This window comes from Protomyctophum parallelum (genome assembly GCF_964188405.1).
Source record: "Protomyctophum parallelum genome assembly, chromosome: 18".
NCBI lineage: Eukaryota > Metazoa > Chordata > Actinopteri > Myctophiformes > Myctophidae > Protomyctophum > Protomyctophum parallelum.
In genome coordinates this window covers 29,486,169-29,512,688 of record NC_139716.1, presented here as the reverse complement: position 1 = coordinate 29,512,688, position 26,520 = coordinate 29,486,169, and the positions used below count along the sequence as shown (strand labels likewise).

General features: G+C 43.9%; 1 protein-coding gene across 1 annotated transcript; it reads right to left on the bottom strand.

Annotated features, from left to right (window-relative positions):
* Window positions 1–701: 701 nt before the first annotated feature.
* LOC310875362 (F-box/WD repeat-containing protein 7-like) lies at window positions 702–26,152 on the bottom strand. Its single transcript, XM_083788567.1, has 13 exons — window positions 26,046–26,152; window positions 19,527–19,609; window positions 16,216–16,357; window positions 15,891–16,025; window positions 13,856–13,979; window positions 12,475–12,599; window positions 12,110–12,223; window positions 7,869–8,050; window positions 6,683–6,908; window positions 5,698–5,764; window positions 4,228–4,371; window positions 2,480–2,629; window positions 702–1,607 (listed from the first exon to the last, which is right to left on the bottom strand). Exons 1-13 carry the CDS (start codon window positions 26,082–26,084, stop codon window positions 1,465–1,467), a joined length of 1,674 nt encoding a protein of 557 aa, XP_083644693.1. The 5' UTR covers window positions 26,085–26,152; the 3' UTR covers window positions 702–1,464.
* Window positions 26,153–26,520: the final 368 nt, after the last annotated feature.

The following is a 26,520-nucleotide window of genomic DNA, read 5'->3' as shown; positions in this document are numbered from 1 at the left end:
GGGCAAAACACTGCTCCCCAGAGCTGTGTTAACACTAGCACTTCTACACTGCTCCTAATAGCCAAAGGACAAATTGCTGAAGTCACTGAACCCTTATCTTCTTTCTGGTGAGAAGGTTGATGCCTTGCATGGTTTTCCTCTACACTGTCGTCGTGTGAATGTGTGTGAATGTGAAACACATTGTAAAAAGCTTTGGAGAAAGTAAGGCGCTGTCAAAATGCAGTCCATTTACAAATGTCACGTACGTGCAAATGTACAGTGACAGAAAATACCCCCAAAGGATCGTGGTCAAAATGATCTATTATTTATAAATTATCATTACAATGTGTGAGAGCAAAACATCATGTAAAATAGTCTAAGTACAATACGTATGTCAACCCCCCCCCACTACCTGTTTCACTACAACCTCACACCCACAATCTGCAAAACAAGCATGATCAATCGTCATCTTCATTGATAAGTGAGTGACAATATTTAAGGACATCAATGTTCAATCCTCCAGCACACACCCACACACTCTCTGATGCAACAGTGCCCAACTACGCCACCTCCACAAGGTACCCACATGCCCCAGGCCGTGTTAAGATTTGGCGCGGGCCGATTCTGATCGGACCGACTCAAGCGGTGCCGTTCCTTCCTCATTGGTTCAGCAGCGAGAGGAAGGAAAAAGTCCAGCTTTCATTGGCATTCGGCATTCGGTTCGAACGATCCATTCATTGATTGGTCTGGAGTCCCAAGCGTCCAATCATTGACCGTGTTCTGTACATACATCCATCCATCTGTCCGTCCGTCGGGGGCTGTGTCTCCATCCATTTGTCTCCTGACCGTACAGCTGTCCACTTATATGCTCGAGTTACGTCCCACTCAACACTTCGTAGCACAAACGGTGCCAGCCGTGCGACAAAGTATACGAACTGGGCTTTTACATTTAATTAGTCCGGGTAAACATTCACTTCGCTTCAAAATGGCGTCTATAGTAACTGAAACCCGTGTCGTCGTGTCTCTGTCCTCTCGTTGGTTCCAGTCTACTGAGGGACAAGTTGCAACATTCATGTGTGTCTGTCTCTCTATTTTTCAGTGGGTTTCAAACTGAAAAAAAAAAAAAGTCAAGGACCCCCACGACTCTGAGATTGTACAAATGTACATTTTGTAAACTCTCAGAGTTACGGACCTGTGAGGCTCCATTCGGGGGCCGACGGTCTCTACTTAGATCCAGCCATGAGACTTTGGTCAGAAGCAAGGTGTGTGTGTGTGCGTGTGTGTGTGCGCGCGCCAGTGTATTCCTCCAGTTTAAAATCTAAGTAGTGTAAAGGCCAAGTCATACAGTCATAGGTGATGAGGTGACCACCGTTTCGGTTGTCAGCAAAAAACCGGAGTATGAATTTAGGCATTCATCTCGTCATCTTCCTCTTCCTCCCTATCCCGTCGCAGGGTGGTGATGACATCATCATCATCACGTTCCCGTCACTCGGGTGCCGTCTTGCCGTCTTCGTTCTCGTCCAGGTCAAAGTCCAGCACCAGCAGTTTGGTCTCCTCCGTCCCGTTCCTGCTCCCGGCCGCGCACACCAGCCGAGTGTCGGACGCTCTGATTCGCCACACCACACCGCCTGCGGCGAGGAAAGAGGACATGGGATTGGTCAGTGGTGGAAAGTAACTAAGTGCTGCACTTAACCCATTTTGACCTGAGATCAGATTCTAAAAATGTCTTCTACATCCTGACAGTTTTCTGAAAAAGCCATGTTTCTATGTCAGTCGTTCAAAAATAGCAGACCTACAAGCTCGTAGCGCGCCACTCGGTGGTGTGCTATGAGCTTGTAGATCTGCTATTTTTCAATAGCTAAAGCATAACATAATGCTAACACCAAAAGTGCAATTTTGAGGTATTTGTACTTGAGTATTTCCAAAAACTTACTTCTACGTCCACTACATCTCAGATCCAAATACTGTCTACATCTGTTTGACAGCTTTGAAAATGTGGATTATTATCACAAAACATATACTGTAACCACTTCTGCTGTAGATCTGCTATTTTCTAAATATATTCAGAACGTAGGACGTGTGGAAACGTCATATGAAATACAACCGATGGATCCAGAGGACGTGTATACACGTCCTAGCGCTTTATCATTTAAAAAAATAACAATTCTGACATTTTTCTCTTTTTTGGGGTTGGCCTCTCCTTCTGCACCATACTCCTTGCTGTCCGCGCATGCGTGCTGCCGTTCACTTCCTCGTTTACGGCTCAATAGAATGGCTCGTCTCTCCTAATCTAGGGAGCTCTCCATGGTTTTGACCAGATGGGCGTACAGTACTTCTGTCTTCATTTCTGACTCCAACATGCCTCTCGTTTAGAATATTAATGCTTCTAGAGAGACTTTATCGTAATCATTGCAAGGGAAGCAAGCAACATTATGCATCCAAAAGGGGTTCCCGCCCAAAATGGGATATATGCCTAAATAATGTTTTGACGCGTTCATACCGGATCCTCGGCTCTGGAGGGCCACCACGTCTCGGAGCCACGCCCCCGTCTTAAGGTCCCACAGTTTGACCGTCCCGTCGTCGGAACTGGACAGCACCAGGCCTCGGCAGAACTGAAGGCACGTCACCGCCGACTGGTGCTTGTTGGGCCCTGAGAGGGAGAGCAGACCATAAGAGTTAAAACTCATTGACTGACCAAACAGCCCCATCTAGTGGTGGCTCAGAGCGCCAGCGGATTTCCGTTTTTTTGTTGAATGGTGCAACCACTCCTACAACCAGCAATGTCCGTGCGTATCTATCTATGTATCAGTGGTCATGAGCATATGACTTATTAGTACCAGTAGGGGGCGCCAGAAACAGAGAGAGGCAGCAGTGCTGTGCCTGCTAATGAGAGAGAGAGAGAGAGAGAGAGAGAGAGAGAGAGAGAAAGGTGGGGATATTTATATATCTATGCTAAAACCGAGTGGAAGTGTGTAGGGCGAGTGGCGAGGAGCTGGTTTCAAAAAGGGAGTTAGGGTTCCATTTGTACTCTCTCCGACTTACAAATTGGATTTTTTGGTGTCATTTTCCAAAATAATTAAATAAAATACCGGTAAATGAAAAGGGTAATTAAAAAATAAAATAAATAAACACGTCCCCCTCACGGATTAGAAGGACAATATCAGTCACCAGGAAAAAAAAGGACGGATGATTAATCTATCGTGGGTTAAAATGGGAGCTTGAAGTTACAATCAAGTAATTTTGTTGGTTGTCTTGGCTCATTGGAGTCTAATTGCGTCCTCACCAAACACATCAAGGAGTGCAAACAGTGCTGATCTGAATCTGTCACTGTGTTCGCATCTCTAGCAGCAGCTTTAAAACCGTCACCTTGTTCACAAACAAACATCATCTCGTGTTCAATTAAAATAGTTTCTACTTTGCGGCATGTTTTGTCGTTTTGTGTTTCTTTGTCTGTTGGAAAGCTTGGGGGGCATTGGGAATTGGATGTTTGCACTGTGAATAAATACAATACAGAAAATAAAATAAAAGAATACTTCTGAAGATTTTTCAAGGCCATATTCTCTCTCTCTCTCTCTCTCAGAGGACTGTGGTCTATAGTGTTACACTGCTGAATAGGCAACAACTATCTGACCTACATACATAGTGTACAGAAAGTATACACAATACACCAGTGGTGGACAGTAACTAAGTGCATGTACTCAAGTACTGCACTTAAGTACAATTGAGGTTTTTGTACTTTACTAGAATATTTCCAATTTCAATACTTTTACTTCTACTTCACTACTTTTTTCATTACTTTTTTCTTTTTTTAAATACATTTTAAAACTTGAAATGGAACATTCTACCGGTACTCCTACCTTGGTGCTTTAAGTACATTTTGATGCCAATACTTGTACTTTTACTCCAGTACATTTTGATGCATAGAATCACAGTAGGCCGACAGGAAAAAAAAAAAGTAAGTATGTGAGAATTTTTTCCACCACTGCACAACACACACACATATATATTATAACTGACCATGAGTGGCCTAAGAATAGCTGGCATGACAAAAAGCAAAGCCAAACAACTTGCCAAATACTGTTCTGTTTCGGCTGTTATAGGCAGTTTGTCTGTGTGGAGAAGGAGGTGCCATGTGTATCCTTAAGTGAACATGAACTGTCAACCCCGTTATATTTGTTTCTTTGTAAAATGAATTGTAATTTGTGGATTCAAATAAAGAAATCGAAATGTGTGTGTGTGTGTGTGCACCTTGCAGTGTGTGTAGACATTCTCCCGTGGTGATGTTCCAGACCCGTACGGTGGAGTCTGCGTTCCCAGACACCAGGATGTTGTCGCGCAGCTCCATGCCGCTCGTCAGTGATTGGTGGCCGGTCAGCGTGTGGACACACGCACCTGGACAGACAGAAAGTGATCAGGGAAGTCAATCTTTCTCACAGTGGTATATTACGCTGCAATTATACACTATAGACATGGTTCCCAAAGTGGGGTCCGGGGACCCCCAGGGGTCCTTGAGGGAGTTCCAGGGGGTCCCCAGCTAAATGATAGTTAGGAACCAAATGGATCCTTATGGGTTCGTAACTCAGAGAGTGTACAAATGGAACCAAATGGTTTAGGGTCCATTTAGCCTCGATACCCAGGCTTTCATTTCGTCTGCGCGAAAGATGAAAGCCTGGAAAAAGCCGTGGGCTGAACCAGTCTAAACGTGGGAGTCAACCCTTCCGGGTGGGCGTCGCTCTAAATGATGTGACGTAGCGCTGCACTAGGGGGGAGAGGAGGGGCCGGGGGTGACGGACAGATCGATGAGATCCAATCAGGGTGCGCACATTTCTGAGGCGCGACCCTCCCATCTAGGCCAGAAATGTCTCTGCTTAGGTCAGGCTAGGGTCCATTTGGTTCCATTTATACACTCTCAGAGTTAAATTAACATTTATTTTACAATATAAATTGGGGGTCCCAGAGATGCTATTAAATGGGGGTCTGTAGGTCTGTTTGCAGGTCAAACTGGGGGTCCTTGAAATTAAACAGGTGGAGAATCACTGCTAGAGCAGTTCTCTTATGGGGGTCCCTGGCATATCTCTTCAAATGGGGTCCGCAGGCTAATTAGTGTCAATTTGGGGGCCTTGTAGTGAAGAAGTTTGGGAACCACTGCACTATAGTCATGAATAAAGCAATTTTAGACTGAAAATTATGTTTTAGGTATGATCATTCTAAACCCATTGTTGCTGCTGTTCCACATAACAGCCATGTTTCTGGAAGATGCTTCTAAACCTGTATTCTATTGCTAGTTTGACCACTTCAAATACAAGCTCACAAAACATCGCAGCGCAACGTGTTGTGAGCTTGTAGATCCACTATTTTCGGTGGGCAGCATGCTTTCACAGAAGGCTTCTATGGAATCCAAATGACTGAAATCAGTCTATTTTCGGTGGGCAGCATGCTTTCACAGAAGGCTTCTATGGAATCCAAATGACTGAAATCAGTCGTGGTGACTGAGAACTTTAATCCATGACTATAGAAAAGGACTTTACATCTATTCTGTGCATCGTTGCTGTGGGACAGAAACCTTTTTTAATACATCTAGTATATTTTGATACCAACACTTTTTTTTACTCAAGTAATTTTTGTCTTCATTCTGGACTACTATAGCCTAGTATTATGAGTGCAGGTTGAAGTTGTGTGTGTGTGTGTGTGTGTGTGTGTGTGTGTGCGTGTGCGTACCTGTTTCTGCATCCCACACTCGTATGGAGGTATCCAAAGACCCACTGACAACATACACACCATCAAACTACAGAGAGAGAGAGAGAGAGAGAGAGAGAGAGAGAGAGAGAGAGAGAGAGAGAGAGGAGATTAAAGTCTGAAATGCAATTGTGATAATAATTCACTGAGGTATAGCCTGTGACTGCTTATTTATTGACTTCACCGTGTGTGTGTGTGTGTGTGTGTGTGTGTGTGTGTGTGTGTGTGTGTGTGTGTGTGTGTGTGTGTGTGTGTGTGTGTGTGTGCTGTGTCTTTGACTTGTACAGGCGTTATCTTGCACCAGGATCACACCACAAGTACCAACCATTACTTCATTACTTGGAAGTATAACAAACCTGGGGTATCGCTGTACTGTATTTGCCATGATACTGATATTCGGAAAACTGTCAGGATAATATAGAAGACATTTTTTGAATCTGATCTCAGGTCAGAATGGGTTATATATATAACCCCGTTATATATTTGTTTCAAATTAATTGTAATTTGTGGAATCAAATAAATAACTAAAATGTGCGTGTGTGTGTGTGTGTGTGTGTGTGTGTGTGTGTGTGTCAGTGTTGTTTTTGGCAGCACATTTTGATGTTAGTCTAGTTTTAGTCGACTAAATGTCACGCAATTTTAGTCGACTAAATCTACAGTTGATTTAGTCGACTAAAATGTATTTTGTCGGGCCTTGTAGATCGACTATTTTCAGCATGTGTAAATGTGTCAGCAAGTGTAAATTCACTTATACTGGATCTCTTGTCTACTAGTCCATTTTAGTCTAGTTTTTATTTCTTGACGAAATTGACAGTATATTTAGTCTTAGTTTTAGTCATCATAGCTTAGTTTTCATTTAGTTTCTATTTAGTTTTTGTCCGTGAAAAAAGGTAGTCGACGAACATTTTTCGTCTTAGTTTTAGTCGACGAAAACAACACTAGTGTGTGTGTGTGTGTGCGCGCGTACCTGCAGCGAGTACACTCTGTTGGTGTGTCCCTGCAGCGTGTGCAGACAGCGCTCCGTGTCGGGGTCCCAGACCTTGACCACGTAGTCGTAGCCGCCCGAGACCACGCGCCGCCCGTCGTACTGGACGCAGCGCACGGCCGCCACGTGGCCCGTCAGCACGCCCACGCACTCCCCCGTGCCGGTGTCCCACACCCGCAACGTTGAGTCCCGGGAGCCGCTGACCACCCTGGAGACACACACGGCACAGTAGAGAGAGTCAGTGGCAACACAGATTTGTGTGTGTGTGTGTGTGTGTGTGTGAGGTCGATTTTCCACCACAAATAAAAGCATCTACCGATATGAATATGAGTGACCTGGGAACGATTCTAAAAATGTCTTCTAAATCCTGACAGTATTCTGAAAAAGCTATGTTTCTATGTCAGTCGTTCTTCGATTTAAAAAAAATAGCAGATCTACAAGCTCATAGCGCGCCACCGAGTGGCGCGCTACGAGCTTGTAGATCTGCTATTTTTCAATATCTGAAGCATAACGTAATGCTAACCCCAAAAGGGGTTTCCGCCCAAAATGGGTTATTTGATTGATTGATTGATTGATTTGGCCACTATGTTAAAAGAGAGAAATACAAGTAAATACAATGCATTTAGCTGATTAAGACTTAATAAACAACGTATTGAAAGCTCACAGCGCGTGAGTTTGTAAATCTGGCAATTTTCACAATTTTATATTATTCAAGTACAACTCAAGTACAAAGTGGTGCAACTCCGTGTGGGGGTCCCCGGAAGTTCCAGACCCCCAGTATTATGAGCGCAGGTTCAAGTGTGTGTGTGTGTTAGACTGCGCAACAGTGACACTTTGTGAAAACCAACCAAACGCTATTTCGTGCTCAGACCGATAGACCCAGCCAGGCACCCACCCAGGGACAAACATAGCTGTCTATAGGAGTGGTTGCACCACTCAAAAATGGCACCAGGAAATTGTGCATGGCCAGACTAATGGCCATAACGGCGAGGATAATTATTTGCGCTACGAGCTTGTAGGTCTGCCATTTTTCGAAGAACGACTGACATTTTTAGAATCTGATCTCAGGTCAGAATGGGTTAATCAGACCAGTGTGTGTCCAGTGGAAACCTCGTAGGAATCTGATCTCAGGTCAGAATGGGTTAAGTAAGTGCGTGTGCGTCCCTACCTGTTGCCGTGCAGGTGCATGCAGCGCACGGTGGACGTGTGTCCGTACAGCGTGTGCACACACTCGCCGCTCTCGGCGTCCCACACGCGCAGCGTCCGGTCCGTGGAGCCGCTGATGACCGTGGCGCCCGCCATTTGACTGCACCACACGCCTCCGGTGTGTCCTGTCAACGTGCGCAAACACTGAGCAGCACACACACACACACACACACACACACACACACACACACACACACACACACACACACACACACACACAGTGTTATTGATACGAGGGCTGGGACTCGATTAAAAGAAAAACATTAATCTAATTTGGTATACGAGTGAATCAATGAGTGTGCAAATCGGTCTGATCGGCCTCTTCTCCCTTTGCGTGCACTGTGGTTAAGGGGTTTGTTGCCTATATTGGTTGGTGCACCTGAAACTCTCTCCAGTGAGAAACGTTAGCAGATCTGCAAGCTCACACAACTCATGGCATCTTTGACGAAATAGTACTAAAACTGAACAAAATTTGTTTTCCGTCTCGTTTAGATTTTTACATTTCAGTTCACTAAAATTGTTTTCCAATTCTAGTTTTGGTTTAGGGTGCGCCCGATGGCTTGCTATGGAATGTCTCCTATCCATACGTGCCAGCGACCCCGCGCCCTTCTATCCAACGTTCCACAGGCTTTCTTTCTGTCTGAGAAGGCAAGCCTTATGTGGTCCCAGGTTACCCAAACACTGTGTGGGCGAAACATGTCTGTTTTGACTGACTAATAAAAACACTCTGGATGTATGTACGTACACACACACACACACACACACACACACACACACACACACACACACACACACACACACACACACACACACACACACACACACACACACACACACACACACACACACACACACACACACACACACACACACACACACACACACACACACACACACAGTGAAACAGCTATGGAATAAGGCTGCTGCGCCCTAAAATGGCAGTACAGAAATGTGCAGCATTATTATACTGCGATGGAGCGTGCAACACACACACACACACCCACACACACACACACACACACACACACACATGTCTTGCTGACTCAGGCAGAGTGCGTGTGTGTGTGTGAGAGAGGTGAAGGAATTTGTATTTTTACTTTGATACTGCTGACTACTGCATTCCGAAGACAGATACATGGGGAGGACTGTGTGTGCACGCACGTGGGCATGTGTGTATGTGTGTGTGAGAGAAAGAGAATAGACAAGAGACAGTGTGTGTAGGTTAAGGCAACTTGTGTTATAGTACATCTAGAATTCAGCCAATGTGTGCATACAGTGTGTTACATAATGTGTACAGTATGCGAGTATGTCATATCATTATAGATGACAAAGTCCAATATTTGAGTCAATATCCGTCTTCCGTTCACAGAGAGAGAGAGAGAATGGAAGGAGAAAGACCTTTGACCTTAGAGGTGTTGTTGTAGTGGTTACCAAGGCAATGGGGGTAAACAACACTGCCTGGGAAGCTTATGTAAACATTTGTGAGATTTATGATAAAGGGGGAGGAGAGCAGGATGGAATGACAGATGGAGGGAGGGGGAGAGGGAGGGAGGGAGGGAGAGAGAGAGAGAGGGAGAGGAATGGAGTGATAAATAGGGAGAGTATAGATTTTTTTTTGACGATCCCACAATTGTGTAACAAATATTTTCCAAATGCCTAAGCTGTAATTCTAGGGCGCCGCTACTCTTCCGCTGCCAACCTGGGGAGAGCCCAGAACGGAAGTTCATGCTTCCTTCAATGCATGAGGAGTGAGCAGACAGCTTCACCTGACAGGGGGGAGTTTCCCCCGGTAGGACGTAGCGCATGGAACGAACACGTTATTCCAACCTTTACCCTCCATCAGGCTGACCAGGGGGAGGCAGTATAAAGAACAGGATTACTGCATGTTTTTTGTGACGGTACCTACCCTAGGGGACGCGGGGAGAACATGCAACCTCCACACAGAAAGGCCCTTTCGCTAACCCCACCTAGGGTATGGCTGCTGATGACGCGGAGGGGAAAAAATGAAGCAAACCTCAACAACCTTTTGGAATACGGCATACATGCGTGTGCCGTATTCCAAAATGTCAAAACAGCAGATCTACAGGCTCTAAACGCATTGCGACACGTTTTGAGCTTTTAGATCGACATTTCCTTTTTTTATGTTTAAAAACCTTCTATAATGAGTGGGACACATTGGCTGCATAATTGCCGATACCGATTTAGTACCAGAAAAGACACAAATAATGGTCGATATGTCAGCCAGACATACTGGTTGTAGAGGAGGTGTGGAATGGAGTGATTAGATGGCGGAGTGTTTTCACACCTGACATTCCACACATCTGTGTGTGTGTGTGTGTGTGTGTGTGTGTGTGTGTGCGTGTGCGTGTGCGTGTGTGTGGGGTAACGAGAAAACGAGACAAGGTCAGAGGTAATAAAAGGAGTGCAGTAGAACCAGACTGACTCCTACTGTATGTCTTGTCATTTAACTATCCATCTATCAATCATCATCCCTCCATCATTTATTAGTTTGTCTGTTACAGAGTACACCGTTTGAAAGGTTTGCTTTTCATAATCCCTGGCTAAATCCTCTCTCTCTCTCCCCCTCCCTCCCCCTCTCACTGTTTGGTTTCGGTACAACATTTCTTTGTCCAGACACACCTGTTCCAACCTGCCTCAACAAACAACCCTTGTGTGTGTGTGTGTGTGTGTGTTTTACACGCAAAGTGTAAAAGGTGTCTTTCCATTCTGTTCAAAGTTCAAAGAACGTCCGCACTTGAGGTGAAGAGGAGGGAACGAGAGCAACAGTTAATTGAACGAACCGATTAAATTGATTATAAAAATGATGACGACGATGAAGTATAAAATAGGGCTTAGGTGGTCAATCGGACTAATGAATTTAGTCGATTCTTTATGTAAAAGGAACATACATATATAAAAGAAAAGACGCTCCTCGATTTAAACAAAATGTATCAATATAATAATCACTAATAAAAGGATTGATAGTTGCCTCAATCAGAAATCATGTGATGCTTTAGATGTGTGGGTCCTGTGAATTAATAATCACGTTGCAGACCAATTGTCCTTCCAGCCTATAGGATACTGTATGCGTTTGCAAGGACATAGCCCATCGGGTGCAGTGCTGGAAGCTTTACGTTCTAGCATATGGGATCGTATAAGCGTCTTGCTCAAGGACACTTCCAGCATGTAGATTGTAGGCTGGGAGGTGAAACGGTGACCTTCTGATTACCAGGTGGCCTCTATCCACTAATAACTCTAATACTAATTGGAGCCATTTCATCCCACAGGGGAAATTCCCTTTTCAGCTTCATCCAGTTGAGAGCTTCTCAACTAAACGCAGGAAGGGGGGGGGGATCTCAGTTAGGGATTCAGTGTCTTTCTCAGGGACGCCTCGACACATTGCCGGGGCCGGGGAATCTAACCTGGGACTTACTGATTCCCAAGCGGGCTCTCTATCCATTAGCTATGGTGTTTTGTTGTCATTGTATTGTATTGGGGAGATTTAATAAGAAAATCGCAAAACAACACATAATCTGTTTCACACTAAAGCATATTCAGGGAGAGAGAGATACAGAGACAGACATGCAGCAAGAGAGACAGACGGACACACACACAGTGAGAGAGACAGATAGCAAGAGACAGTGAAAAAGAGAGAGGCACAGCCAGAGGGAGAGACAGAGAAAAACATAGAAGACGCAGTTTGTTTGACGTGGTTAAGACAGTGTTTCTAGAACACGCCTCTGGGTGAAGATGTGACTCGATTACGGCACAAACTCACAAGGCGTCAACAGCGTTCTGCGTACTTTAGAACAAAGTGGTGTCCGGGGGCCCCTATGGACCAGGGGACGCTAATTAAGTCAATTAGTGTGGTTGCAGTAGGCAACCAGACCTTCCTTTGTGACGTCATGTGACGTCATGTGGGTCAATACATCGTCAGTGCTGTACTTAGTGAGCTGCTGGAGGGAAATTGCAAGCACATCGATTACTGTACACAAGCGTGCTTTGACAGCAAAATGTGTACCGGGTACGCGCACAACGCATATACAGGCCAGCAGGTGTTGGATCTCGTCTTCGGCTGTTGTGACCTAATTATTGTTCTACTTCACGTTTCTATGGTGAACGAAAATAACACGTGGCCTCTCTGATTTTGACCCATGGCGCGCGCACGCACGCGCACACACACACGCACACACAGTAGTGTACCTTTCCAGTGTCGGCAGACCAGACTTTGAGCGTGTTGTCATCAGAACCGCTGACGATGAGGTCACTGCTGAACTGAAGACATGTGATCACATGATCATCATGACCTTTTAACACCTGAGAGACACAAGAGACAGAGAGACAAACACAGTGTGAGTGAGAGAGGTAGATATGATGATGATGATGATGATGATGATGATGACAGATGTTAAATGTTTTGTTAAACAGTATTACACCATAATTTCATCATTAGTTGACTGCACAAATAAACAACGAATCGAGTCGCTTCCGTTGATCACACAGCTGTTACCACAGCGACAGAGGCGATTATGGCCCAAGTAGCTGTGTGCGTGCGTGCGAGTGCATACCTTTGGCGTGCGTGTGTCTCCTGTTCTCCAGTTCCTCTCTATGCGATGTTGTCTGATGAAAGCAGACTTCCATGGACTATTGTTAATACTCCTCCTCCTACGAGACAACACACACTCTGGAATACCTACAGAAAGAGAGAGAGAGAGAGACAAACAAGACAGACAGAGACAGACAGACAGAGTACAAATATTACATTTGTATTTGATGGCTTCATAATGTAACATAATTATACATTCACATATCTATAAAGCTATAGCATCATTATGCGCGATTTATACCGAATAAACGGCGGTTCGGCCTACAATGTGACGTCATTTGAGGTTCGGGGGGGGGGGGGGTGGGTACCGTCCTAATGTCGGCTCTTCGGTGCTACTGAAAATTTCTGACGAGCCAAAATCATTTCGGCACTACAGCGGTAAAATAGGAGTACGGTATGTATCGGCCCGTAGAAGCCGACATACAGCTAGCACAGGTTATGTTATGACAGTAGCATACAGCTAACACGTTATCTTATGACAGAAAGCATACAGCTAGCAGGTTATCTTATGACAGTAGCATACAGCTAGCAGGTTATCTTATGACAGTAGCATACAGCTAGCACAGGTTATCTTATGACAGTAGCATACAGCTAACAGGTTATCTTATGACGGTAGCATACTGTAACCTGTGCTATCTGTACAATATGTGCCATCAGTAGCACACACAGATGCATTAGTATGACAGTAGCGTAGGCCTACTAGCTAAAACATGCTGGCTTCATTAGGACGATAGCAGCAGCCAGGTGCCGCCTGGTGTTAATACTGCATCCTTTGGTAAAGCCAATACGTAGCCAACCTAGAACACACATTCTAGGTTGGCTACGTATTACACACATGAATTGGGCTTAATGCCCAATTCATACGCACTTGGGTATAAGACTTCATTTTGCCTTATCTTTAGCATCGTTGATATTCCTGAATCGTTGATATTCGCTTCATTGGTATTGGCTGTGGCACAGTGGGCAGCTAGCTTCATTGGTATGCTAGAAGTGTAATGCTAACGCTAGCTAGTTTCATTGATATGGCTGCAGTGTTCACAGTACATTTCTGTTGGCTGGCACAAAGCCCAGGCGCGTGCGTGCGTGCATGCGCACGCGCGCACACACACACACACACACACACACACACACGGTATGTGGTGCAGTGCAGTGGCTATGTGTGTCTGTAGAATATATCAGTGTGTGTGTGTGTCATTATGTGTGCGTGTGACTGTGAGAGTCGGTATAACTGTGTATTGTGCATACATGCGTGTAAATGTGTGTGCGAATATCTCAGTGTGTGCACGATCGTGTATGTGCATGCCTATAAGTGTGTGTGTGCGTGAGTGAGTGCGTGTACATACCCTCCTCCCTGCATTTCTCCCTCCACAGCAGATTGTCTTCAGCCAGGATCCTCCAGTACCTGCACGTCTGAGAGGCCTGGAGTAGGTCCTTGGGAGCCAGGAACGTTAGCACGTACAGAGCCAACTGCATGCACGCACGCGCACGCACACACACAGGGGAGACAGAAGGTGAAGTCAGTGATGTACAGCATTTCCGCTGTGGTGCCAAAGTTGGGTTTGGAGTGGACTTGAGAGCTGCTTCACAAAGTGACCCCCAGAGGTCCTTGAGGGGGTTCCAGGGGGTCCCCAGCTAAATTAAGCAACAGTTTAAAAAGTTCACACGTTGACAAAAGTGAAAAGAAAATCACTCAACTCTTTACAGATAGGGGTTCGTGGCCCGGGGTGGGCGATATGGAATAATGTAATAACACGATATTTTTTCAAGCTGAATCACGGATCCACGATATTATCACGATTCTTTTTCATGTTGGTTTTTATGGTTATTTTTCAAGTCACTTAAACAGTACAACCACCTACAGGCCGGGTAACAAAAACTGTTTTGCTGAACGAAACCGGTAATTAAGGTATAGAACTGCAAATCATAGAATGTGCATTCATTGTATCACAATATATACACAATGGCTGGGTTTCCCATAGAGATTTTGGGTCGCACACATATACTGTACTAAGAAAGGTTGCACGTAGCTCGGACAGGAGTGCAGCGCATGCGCACATGCCCTCCAGGCCGCACACAGAAGCCTGTGTGCTGCCGGCCCTGCATGGCAGCCAATTACACACTTATTTTGGAAAACACGACAATATAGACACATACAACCTAGACTAGAGCACAGCCGTAAGGCCTCCTGCGACCTGCATGAATACATTTAGAACCAAACCCGTTTCCCTAAAGCCTTTTTAGCCTATACACACACACACACACACACACACACACACACACACACACACACACACACACACACACACACACACACACACACACACACACACACACACACACACACACACACACACACACACACACACACACACACACACACACACGTGTCGACCTGTGGGCAGTAGTGCTACCATTTGCAGAGAAATGTGTGATGTGAGTGGTGACTTTCTTCATCTCATTTAAATAATAAAAAGTCGTAATTAAATTAATATTTTTCAGCATCATCTAGAGGATTTCCGCCATCTTGCCATATTTTTTTAAGATTCTTTGATCATCCGTGAGAGCAAATTTAGGAAAATTCAGTCTCTCTCTCTCTCAATAGAAACTGATAGTCACTCGACCATGCTCTCCCGCATTTTGAGACAGAGAGAGAGAGAGAGAGAGAGAGAGAGAGAGAGAGAGAGAGAGAGAGCATGCAGTGTTTGGTCAGCACAAGTCACTATAAAAAAGAACAAGCGAGATATGATATTTCAACAAGATGTCTGGAGCTCTGCAAATCCCTGAATCCCTGTGAGTAATAATGATGTATAGCTAGATCATTAAAAAAGGGGGGAAAGAAAGGGTGTGTGCAGTCAGTTGCCAATACAACAGGCTTAAAGCTAGCTAATTCAGCATTCTTTTATTGACCGGTCACAGTGAAAGGGACGTGTGGTGGAAGACTGCCCTTAAGAACCACACCCCCACTCGCTACGCATGTTCCCTTTGGGAAACCCAGCCAATATCTCTGAAAAGGCATATACATTGTATATATTGTACAATGATATATATATTTATCACCATATCGCACACACCTACCAAATACATATTACTTTGTGGGTCCTTGTCATGAAAATGTTTGAGAACCAGTAGACTCAAGGTCTTCACATTATGGACCTCGACCCTAACGGAAGTAGGAGATTACACCGCAAATAACTGCTCTTAAAAAGGCCATTTGAAAAGTAGATTGAGTGAACTTCTTATCGTTTGTCGTTGACGCCACATTTCTGATCAACCAATGAAATCAATGTCACTTCAACAGCGACAATTTTGTTATCAGCTTGTCACATTACTGTGGACAGTGTTGTTTGTGCATGTGCGCACGTGTGTGTGTGTGCGTACCTCTTTAGGCAGTAGCGATATAAAATCTCTCTGGAACTGAGGTTCGATGACCTGCAACATGTGTTTGACCTGATTGGTCTCACACCTGTCAATCAACTCATCCAGAGCCAATAGCCTCTCAGGACCACTCCACGCCTATCATGAGAGAGAGAGAGAGCAAGAGAGAGAGAGAGAGAGAGACGAAGGACGGATTGAAAGAGAGAACAGTTTAGTCAATAATGTGTTTACATGAATGTGAATGATGCATTTATTTGATGTGTGTGTGTGTGTGTGTGTGTGTGTGTGTGTGTGTGACTGTGTGTGTGTGTGTGTCACGTGTGCATACCTGAAATGTACGAAGCCAGTCTTGTAGGCCTGTTGGGGGCGGACCTGAAGTGACGCGTCTCCGCTGAGCTGAATGCCCATTGGCTAACCGCAGGTCACCAAATGTAGTCGGTGTGGTCTGAAATGGAACGAGACTAGAGGGACTGAGAGAGAAAGAGAGAGAGAGAGAGAGAGAGAGAGAGAGAGAGAGAGAGAGAGAGAGAGAGAGAGAGAGAGAGAGATATTAGTAAGCGGAATATAATTAAGTTCAGGTTCAGGTTCAGGTTCATTTGTCATGTGTATAGATACAGAGTATAAATACAATGAAAATTATTTTGCTCAGAGCACTCTCAGTCTTTCATACACAGGAGACAGGACATAAACAAACATCTATAGTGCAAGAAAAAGACAAAAAATGTGCAAGTGAAGTGACAAAACAGTGCAATACAGTTCAAGGTCAGCTGTTCAGCAGCCTGACTGCCTGGGGGTAGAAACTGTTACTGAGACGGGTGGTGCGAGATTTGATGCTTTGGTAGCGTTCTTTTGGAAGGGAGTGGTTTGAACAGGGTATTTGCGGGATGGCTAGTGTCTTCCATGATGTTGTGGGCTTTTTTCATACAACGAGTGGTGTAGATGTTATGGAGACTGGGTAATTCTGTGCTGCCGATGATTTTAGCTGCTGTTTTAACGGTCCTCTGCAACCTGTTGCAGTCCGTCCTGAGCGGTCGTGTTACACGTACACACACACACACACACACACACACACACACACACACACACACACACACACACACACACACACACACACACACACACACACACACACACACACACACACACACACACACACACCTCATCAGACCATCACATTGAACTGCCCCCAGTTTCACACCACGTTATTACAATGCATCTATCGTAAACACAGTTTGGGAAATTAACTTCAACATTCAACCACAGAACAATAGAAGTACAACCTGACATAACGACGTTGTTAAAGTAACAGGAAGCCAAATGAACAGAGCTCATTTGGTGGTGATCACTGACACTTTGCACAGTGTCATTTGCCAGGGAAACAAATCAATCAACATGGCGGGTGGGTGCAAAGGTGTGTTACACTGGACTACCGGTGAAATAAAATACAAAATAATCTTCAAGCTTGAGAGTGTATAGATAGACTATATAGAGCATAACGATCAATACGAACAAGACTACCTACTGTAACCAAGCCATGAACCCTGACATACAGTTAGTATCTGCCCCCCGCCCCCCACACCTGAAGAGCAGTCAGTGGTGGGAAAATGTAGTGCAGTGTTCCGTTTTATTTAAGTAAAAAGTATCAATACTGCAATATAGAAATACTCAAAATGTACTCAAGGTACCAAAAGTAAAAGTATACTCGTTGTGCAGAATGTCCTATTTCATTTCAAATAGTATAATAATTGTTTGAAAACAGGAGGAATAAAAGCACTTCAAAATTTTGATGTACTAATAAGTCAGTGGTTCCCAAACCATTTCAGGTCAAGGACCCCCATATTGACACTAATTAGCCAGCGGACCCCCATTTGAAAAGGTATGGTAAGGTAAGATTTCTACGTCTCTAGCAGTGATTCTCAACCCGTTTAATTACAACTTAAGGACCCCCTGGTTTGACATGAATCAGTCTACGGATCTCATGCATTAGTCTCTTATCTCTGGGACCCCCAATTTATATTGTAAAATCATTATGTTATACTTTTAGCTATTGAAAAATAGCAGATCTACAAGCTCATGAACTTGCAGGTCTGCTATTTTTGAAAAATCGTGAAAATGCGGCACACATCTTTGAATATTCTTTCAGATGACTTTTTTTTTTTTCAGGCCTAAATGGGTTAACTCCGAGAGTGTACAAATGGTTCAATTTGTACACTCTCAAGATTTACAGACCCATAAGGGGTCCATTTGGTTAGCTGGAGACACCCTGGAACTCCCTCAAGGACCCCTGGGGGTCCCTGGACCCCCACTTTGGGAACCGCTGTATACTAAGTTACTTTTCCTCCATTGAGAATACGCCAGCTGTGCTCTGCACACGCTGACGGCATGTGGAGATGAGGAGGTGGAGGCGTACACACCACCTGTGCACTGCACTGTACTGTACTGTACCGTACCGTATGTTATCAATGTGAGACTGGGCATACTAAATGAAGAACAGCGTGTTCCCTGACGGCCGAGCTACAACGTGTGTGTGCGTATATGCGCAAACGCACGCTGAAAAGCCTGGTGGTAGCTCGGCCATATCTCGCATAGACACAGCTTCACCAGACTGAGCTCACTCTCTGCAGTGGCCGCTATAATGGAGGACCTTTCGTTTATTGTGTCAATAAAATAACTAACTAACTAAAACTAGATAGCATTAAGTCTACTACACCAGGTGTCTGCAACCTTTTTTCAGTGCCATGTTTTTGTTTTCTAGAAGATAGTCGATGTGCCATGTCAACATAATGAATAATGATGAATTGCATTTTATAGCGCTTTTCCAAGTGCTCAAAGCGCTTTAAAAGCGGTTCATTCATTCATACATTTGGAGGTGAAGCGGCGAACAGTCGACGCCAGCGTCCTCCCTTCCCACATTCACACACCAATGGTGGCGAGCTCACACCGACCGACTCATTGGAGGCAATGTAGGGTTCAGTGTCTTGCCCAAGGACACTTCGACATGTGGACAGGAGGAGCCGGGATTCGAACCGCCGACCCAGGGATCTTTGGACGACCTGCTCTACCTCCTGAGCTACAGCCGCCAAACATAAATTGTAATCCACATAAATAATTCCAACCTATTTTGATTGATCATTAGACTATTAGCAATAATCCACCTATCCACAGTCAGAGTTCAGAGTTTTAATGAACTAGAATTATGTGCAGGATATTTACTTACTAATGTGAAGGACTTAAAATAAAATGAAATTGTTTCTTTTAAACAAAACTCCTTTCACACACTTATGTGCCAATGTTGGCACTGTCTGGTGCCAACATTGAGCAAGTGCCAAATTGATATTTAGCTCACGGCAGAATCATTTAATGCTGTGTTTGTATTGTTATTACATATTTAATGTTCCCGTTCATGTACTGTATCTATACATGATGTGGCAATACTGTGTGTGTGTGTGTGTGTGTGTGTGTGTGTGTGTGTGTGTGTGTGTGTGTGTGTGTGTGTGTGTGTGCGTGTGCACAAGTATGTCTTTGCAGGCGTTTCAGTGTGTTGACCTGCAGGTCAGTCAGCTGTGAGAAAACTTTGACCCCATCAACCCCCCCCCCCCCACTGCGTGCGTGCGTGCGTGCGTGCGTGCGCGCACCAACCTGAGGTAGTTCTTGTCTTTACACTGTTTCTTCCCAGAAGGAAACGGTCGCCCGTCTGGTCCGTGATCCAACTTCCTTTTCATCTGATACAGAGAGAGAGAGAGAGAGAGAGATGCAGGAGGGGTTTAGTTGCGACCGTAGATTACCATGAAAACCTGCTAAATCTGTCAGTCACGCTAAAACCTGTCAGTGCTTGCTAAGGCAGGTTCGTTTCCCTGCCCACATCCCCTGTTTTTGAGTGGTGCAACCACTCCTACAACCAGCTTGCAATGTCCTCGTACGTGTTTGTGTGTGTGTCTGTGTGTGTGTCTGTCTCGTACTTGTTTGTGTGTCCGTGTGAGCATGAGTATGTGACTTAAAAATAGCAGTAGGGGGCGCCAGAAACAGTGAGAGGGGTAGTGACTCTAATGAGAGAGAGTGAGAGAGGTAGTGACTCTAATGAGAGAGAGAGATAGAGAGAGAGAGAGAGAGGGGGGGGGGGGGGGGGGGGGAATTGCACCACTCAGTTCACACGTGTGTGATTTTTTTTCTACAGGCAGGTGTTTGGGTGAATTTCACCAGTGTTTAGTGATGGAGAAAAGTCCTATACACACCCACAATGGGATTCCAGCCCCCCTGCCCTCCATGATATCTATATATATTTCATGTCATGATGAAATATTAAAGAAGAGTACCTCAAGTCGCCATGTATTGCTGTATTTTTTATGGAACATATTACGTTGGGTAAAATATACCAGTTTAGTGATGGTTTGCCGTGATTTTTGTATTTTTCATATGAGGTGACAGTACTTCATTAGACCCCTTGGTGTGGTTGTTACATGTATGTGCAATGATGTGTTCCCAATTGTATTCAGGGGTTCTTCCTGGAGGCTGAAACCTTGACAGTCAAACGTTCCAATAAAAAAAAAAAACTGTGATATAGTGACATTACAATATCACCCTAACCCCTCTCCCTTTATCATAATTTCTGAAAGCCAAACATTGTTGCCTCCAATGTTGGGTCTTTTCACACTCTAGTGTGAAACGTGTGTGCTAGGTGCCTGTATGGCTGCATCCCTAGAACCAGTTTCCACGTCACGATATATAAACACCACACACACAATGTCCCGTCACTGAGTCCCGACCTCATTCTTCATTTGATTCTTGAGACAGCTACCACCACACCGCTAAGCTTACACCACCACCACCACCCACACTGGGGGGGAGAACCAGAGGTCCCTCGCTTTGCTGCTTTTGCACACGTCTGTCGCCGGTGTCCACAGAAAACCGGGGATCTATCATTCATAGCTCTGATCAATGAGCCACCAACTCAACCAATCAGTTGGAATTACGTGCAGCCGATGTACTGGTTGTGAACCAATATCCATGGCTTGAATACAGCCATGGATATACAGTGTTTTGACGTGATTATCGGTGCTTGGGGTTCAAGAAAAGAAAGTACAAAATAAAAAGTGTATGTCGCTGTCATGGCTAATCATTTACCAATCATCTAATTAGTGTACCCTATATATAAGCTAATATATAGGGTGGGGGAGGGGATGCCTGGTCCGCCTACCTCGTATTGTTTCCTTACTCATAAAGATTGCCTGGCTCCGCCCCTGCTTGGCCACACACATGAGGTCACGGGTGGAACACACAAAGCCAGGCATTGGAGGCATTTTATATATATATATATATATATATATATATAAAGAGAGAGAGATAGATAGATTGCTGTGTTAAACTGAGATATGCTATGCTAGAATGTTAATATGGTTCATATTAACGTTCTAGCAATATTAAAGGGACACACCCCTTTTGCAACAAAAATAAATATGTTAATGACGTTTAGAAGATCTAGAACACTTTCCTGGGGGTCTTTATGTGTGTAATATGAGGTTTTTAGATATTTTAGCAGTGAGCCCAGTGTCTCTGATTATGGATCCACGGCCGTCTTGAGTGACAGGCTGTCAGCCAGGCAGGCAGGCACCGCTAATAAGAATAAAAGCGCGATGCGTTTTTTTACAGAATTTAGCTGCTACTTCGTATGTTAACGCGAGGCGCTACACAAGCGATCCGTCTTTAACATAACAGTCGAGTTGTTCAGGCATTAACACGAATGGAATGGATGGAATGGATTCCTTGATTTCCTCGTATGAGAAGCATTGGTTTGCATGTTATCTATCCATCCATCCATGAAAAGAATGAAGTATACCTTAATTAGAACGATTGTTTTTTTTCCTATCTATCCAGTATCCATCCATCTATACCAGTGGTTTTCAACCAGTGGTCCTTGGGTTTCAGGTGGTCCCCAGCTGAATGATGGAGAGTTGGTAACCAAATGGACTCTTATATAGATCTTAGTGTTATTATTGATCAATGTGTCTCCCCTATATGGTACTACATCAATACAGCATGGAATTGTGGACACAATTCAATTCAAAATACGAACTAATATAACTATTAAAACTAATGCACGTTAGAAACGGAAGCTTGTGTAATGTCACTTCCAAGTTCCAAGCAATGTTTCTCAGACGAGGAAATCAAGAAATCCATTCCATCCATTTAATTCGTGTTAATGCCTGAACAACTCTACTGTTATGTTAAAAACGGATCGCTCGTGTTAAAATACGAAGTAACAACTATATTCAATTCAATTCAATTCAAATTTTATTATAGTGTCAAATCACAACAAGTTAATTGAGAGGGAGTGAAGATAGATTTTACCAGACATGGCAACCCTTCATTGACCATTTCAATAGGTGCACGCTAACCCCTCCTACACAATAGATAACATATTAGAAAATTGGAAAGAAAAGAAAAAAGTTGAGTATTCTTTTCTTTATTTTATTTTTTCTCATTTAAAAAGAAATGTCTGTAATTCAGTTAATTTACAACAACGTGTTGGGAAAGTTTGAGAGCAAGAGTGTCTGTCCTGTTGTCTTTGTTTTGTTTGTCTGTTCACATTTGTCATTGTTTAACTGTTTTTTGTTTTTTCGTGTTTATCACATTTATATATCTTTTTTATTATGTATGTGGAATTTACATTACCTGTCATTATCTTTCATTTTATATAACTGAATAACTCATTATCATTGTCAAGGATATTCTGAAGTTGTCATATACAAAAAATGCCTAATAAAAACAGTATTAAAAAAAAACAAGTTGTCTCAAGACACTATTCCGAGTTCTCCTCCCATCCAGTTGCATTAAGTTTCTCTAAAGCGCATGAGGCGATTTCACTCCTCTTTCCGGGTAGGAACAGAGTGCATTCTGGGATGGATTTGCCCCAAACACATGACCGCGCTGCCGTTGACTATCATTGCACGCGTTCACGTGCGTTCACGTGTCATCGTGAACGTGCACAATGATAGACAACGGACCAACGGATCATGTGTTTGGGCCCACGCTGCAATACCAAATTCGGCACAATGTCCATTTCGCCTCAGGGTTTCCTCTGGGTGCCGTCTCTATTCATATATACTCTAAGTCATAGACACTGGGCTCACTTTCTTCCTGAACTACAATTCCCATAATGCTTTGGTGCACTGCTTCTCCTTGTGAATAGAGAGAGGGCTGTCTTACTGAGACAACATGTAGTCCAGGAAGGAAGTGAGCCCAGTGTCCATGACATCAGAGACACTGGGCTCACTGCTAAAAATCTAAAACCACATATTACACACATAAAGACCCCCATGAAAGTGTTCTAGATTTTCTAAACGTCATTAACGTATATGTTTTTGCAAAAAGGGTGACGTGTCCCTTTAACAGAGTTTGACTCGTCTTCTATAGCAACAACAGAGCCCACACACACACACACACACACACACACACACACACACACACACACACACACACACACACACACACACACACACACACACACACACACACACACAACACACTATCCTGTGGGTAAATTCAACACCAGCAGTAAACATGAATCCCTAGTTGTCTCTACTGTACATACAGTGAACCAATTGGGTAAGATTTCACAGCTGTCCTATTTACTTCTCCTTTTTCCCCCCTTTCTGTCGCTCTTTCCCTTTATCCTCTCTCTCTCCACACCCTTTCATTTCCCTGCCTCACCTCATATACCATTCTCTCTCTTTTAGGATCTTGTTCGTCTCAGTATGCACACATTCTCTTGTTCTTCTCATAAAAATACCTACATTCTCTCCATCTCTCTCATCCTCATTCTATACATTCTCTCTCTCTCCCTTTCTCTTCTCATTCTTCTGTTCTATACATCGTCTCTCCCAGTGGAATGTGGTAAACGAGGGGAATGTGGAGCCGAGTGTGTTGAACCAAAAATAGAGACTGCAACACGTGCTGCGTTCAGCGCGCGCACACACACACACACACACACACACACACACACACACACACACACACACACACACACACACACACACACACACACACACACACACACACACACACACACACACACACACACACACACACACACACACACACACACACACACACACACACACACACACACACAGTGATGTTCATTGCACACACACAGCCTCCTGCCTTACACTGTCACTCTTAAATCGATATGTACTCTCTCTCTCTGTGTGTGTGTGTGTGTGTGTGTGTGTGTGTGTGTGTGTGCCATTCATATAATCCCATTAATTTGTAATTTAATCACCTACAGCAGACACTGCAGTACATGGATGGTCTGTTTTCCGACTGCAGCAGTACCCACCCACTAATACGATGTAGTGCATCCATCTCTCCTCCATCCATCCATCCATCCATCTGCCCACCCACCCAAATACCCATCCATCCTACCTACCTAGTACCTATACAGGACATCGATGTAGTGCAGTGTTCATTCTGACAGAAAATGTTTAGCCTTAGTCTTTTAAATACATTTAGTTTTAGTCCTATTTTAGTCATCTGAAATTGTTTTAGTCTTAGTCGACTAAATATCAAAATCTTACTTAGTCAACAAAATGAACACCGATTTAGAAGTTGTACTTATCTATCATAAGTTGCATGTTCGCTGGGTTGTATCTAGTAGATAATTAATCAGCACATAATATTTACAGTTAAATATCTGCTGTTAAATATCCTACCTATTATCTAAGTAACCCAGGGAAGATGCAAATCCAAATTCTATATTAATACTTAATTCATAATAACAATAAGGTTATTTAAAATGTTCTTTTTTTTACAAACTTACAAGCTCAGTACACGTGTTTAATATAAATCTTGTTAGTATAAGAGCTCGTCTTTAATGATCTTGTTTTGTTTCATTCCATGTTGTACATTGCTAGCAGTCAGAGCATGTCACACCTACATTCCACTGCACATACTTGCATGATCATGTTACAAAATATTGACTCTTAAATCTATCTACCATACAGTACAAAACGCCTATTTACCCATCCATCCATCCATCTAATGAATCCATCCATCTATGATTCTGTCCATGTCTTTCTGTCGTTTCAGTCACTCAACTTTTGGAGCAACTGGTCAAGGACCACCACATGTATATATATATGTACATTTAGCCTGGAAATCAACCGAATCTGCTATACAGGAAAAACACTAAATAAATCCCTGGGGAGATTGGTCTGGCACTGCTCAGTTTGAATTACATTTTGCTCACCCCAGAGTCGTGGGTGACCAATCAGACTAATAATCAGACTATATATGATATCAGTCTGGACATGCCAGGCTAGTGTAGAAATATTTGGAAACCAGCAACCCACATAAAATAGCAGATCTACAAGCTCATAGCGCGCCACCGAGTGGCGCGCTATGAGCTTGATTTTGATTCTACATGAACTAACTTTGCTGGGGACCCCCTGGAGACTCCTGGGGGTCCCCGGGCCCTACTTTGAGAACCACAGTGCTCTACAATGAGTAGCCTACATACATTGCAGATTAAAAAAAATAATCTGATTATTATGCAGATTATGATTTAAACAGTAATGAGGCCATATCTGCTTTCATCGGATATTAACTGCACTGCCCATGTCATGTCAATGCATCTATATACAGCTCCTCATGTCCTCATTTGCATATGCATGCAAATGAGGAATACATTGAGTGTAGGCAATTTTTTACCAAGGCTAGGTGAGTAGAGAGAGAGAGAGAGAGAGAGAGAGAGAGAGAGAGAAAAAGAAAGATAGAAAGAGAAGCAGAGAATTAAGGAAGGAGAGAGAGGAGAGATAGAGAGAGAGAAGGAAGAGAGAGGGGGGTCCACAATTTAGTGTTTAAAACCCTGTTTTAATGAAACAATTAATTTAATTATGTTCCAAAAAATACCAAAAATATCTGATCTATAAACTCACAACATGGACAAAATATAAAATATAGCTTAAGTGGTTCATCTATCAGACTAATCGATCAGAGATGAGAGAGAGAGAGAGTCACATTCTGTCCTCTCTCTCGCCGGTTCCGCAGTGGTTCAACTGACAAGCATGCGCGTTTGCACACACTGTCATTTCTTCCCACACTCGGAAAACGCCTTGTCATCTGAACACACACACACACACACACACACACACACAGACTCACTTTATAGAAGATGAGCTTCAGAGTGCCGTAGAAACCCATGGTTGGTTCCGATAGATGGAAGTAGAGCAAATAAAATCCCACAAGAAACGTCCGTTAGAGATGTATGTAATAAAACACCTGGTTTATTTATCCATTTTAAAGATGCATCTTTTCTAGTGTCCCATCGTATTCACAAGATGATACAAATCCTGCACAGAAGCAGCGCCCCGTCATCCGTTGCTACAGTGCGCCAATCTGCGTGTCATTCTATGGAATTAAAGAGTGGAGAATCCGCCGCTGCCTTCCTCATAAATACAGTCCAAATGCAAGCTCTCTCTCTCTCTCTCTCTCTCCCACTCTGATAGAATGAGAATCCTCGCTTGTCCTCTTCGACAAGTGCAGTGCAAATGAGCCCTCCTCTCTCTCACACACTCTCTCTCTCTCTCCCTCTCTCTCTGAGGAACACGCTAGGACATGTCTCTCTTCCTTGTGCGCG

Excerpts from the sequence above, each read along its gene's own strand:
- LOC310875362 (XM_083788567.1), bottom strand. The coding sequence starts at position 26,084 with ATGGGTTTCTACGGCACTCTGAAGCTCATCTTCTATAAA. Across the intron at positions 8,051-12,109 it reads GGTCTGCCGACACTGGAAAG|TGTTTGCGCACGTTGACAGG; the intron begins GTACACTACTGT and ends TGTGCTGCTCAG. Across the intron at positions 5,765-6,682 it reads ACAGAGTGTACTCGCTGCAG|TTTGATGGTGTGTATGTTGT; the intron begins GTACGCGCGCAC and ends CTCTCTCTGTAG.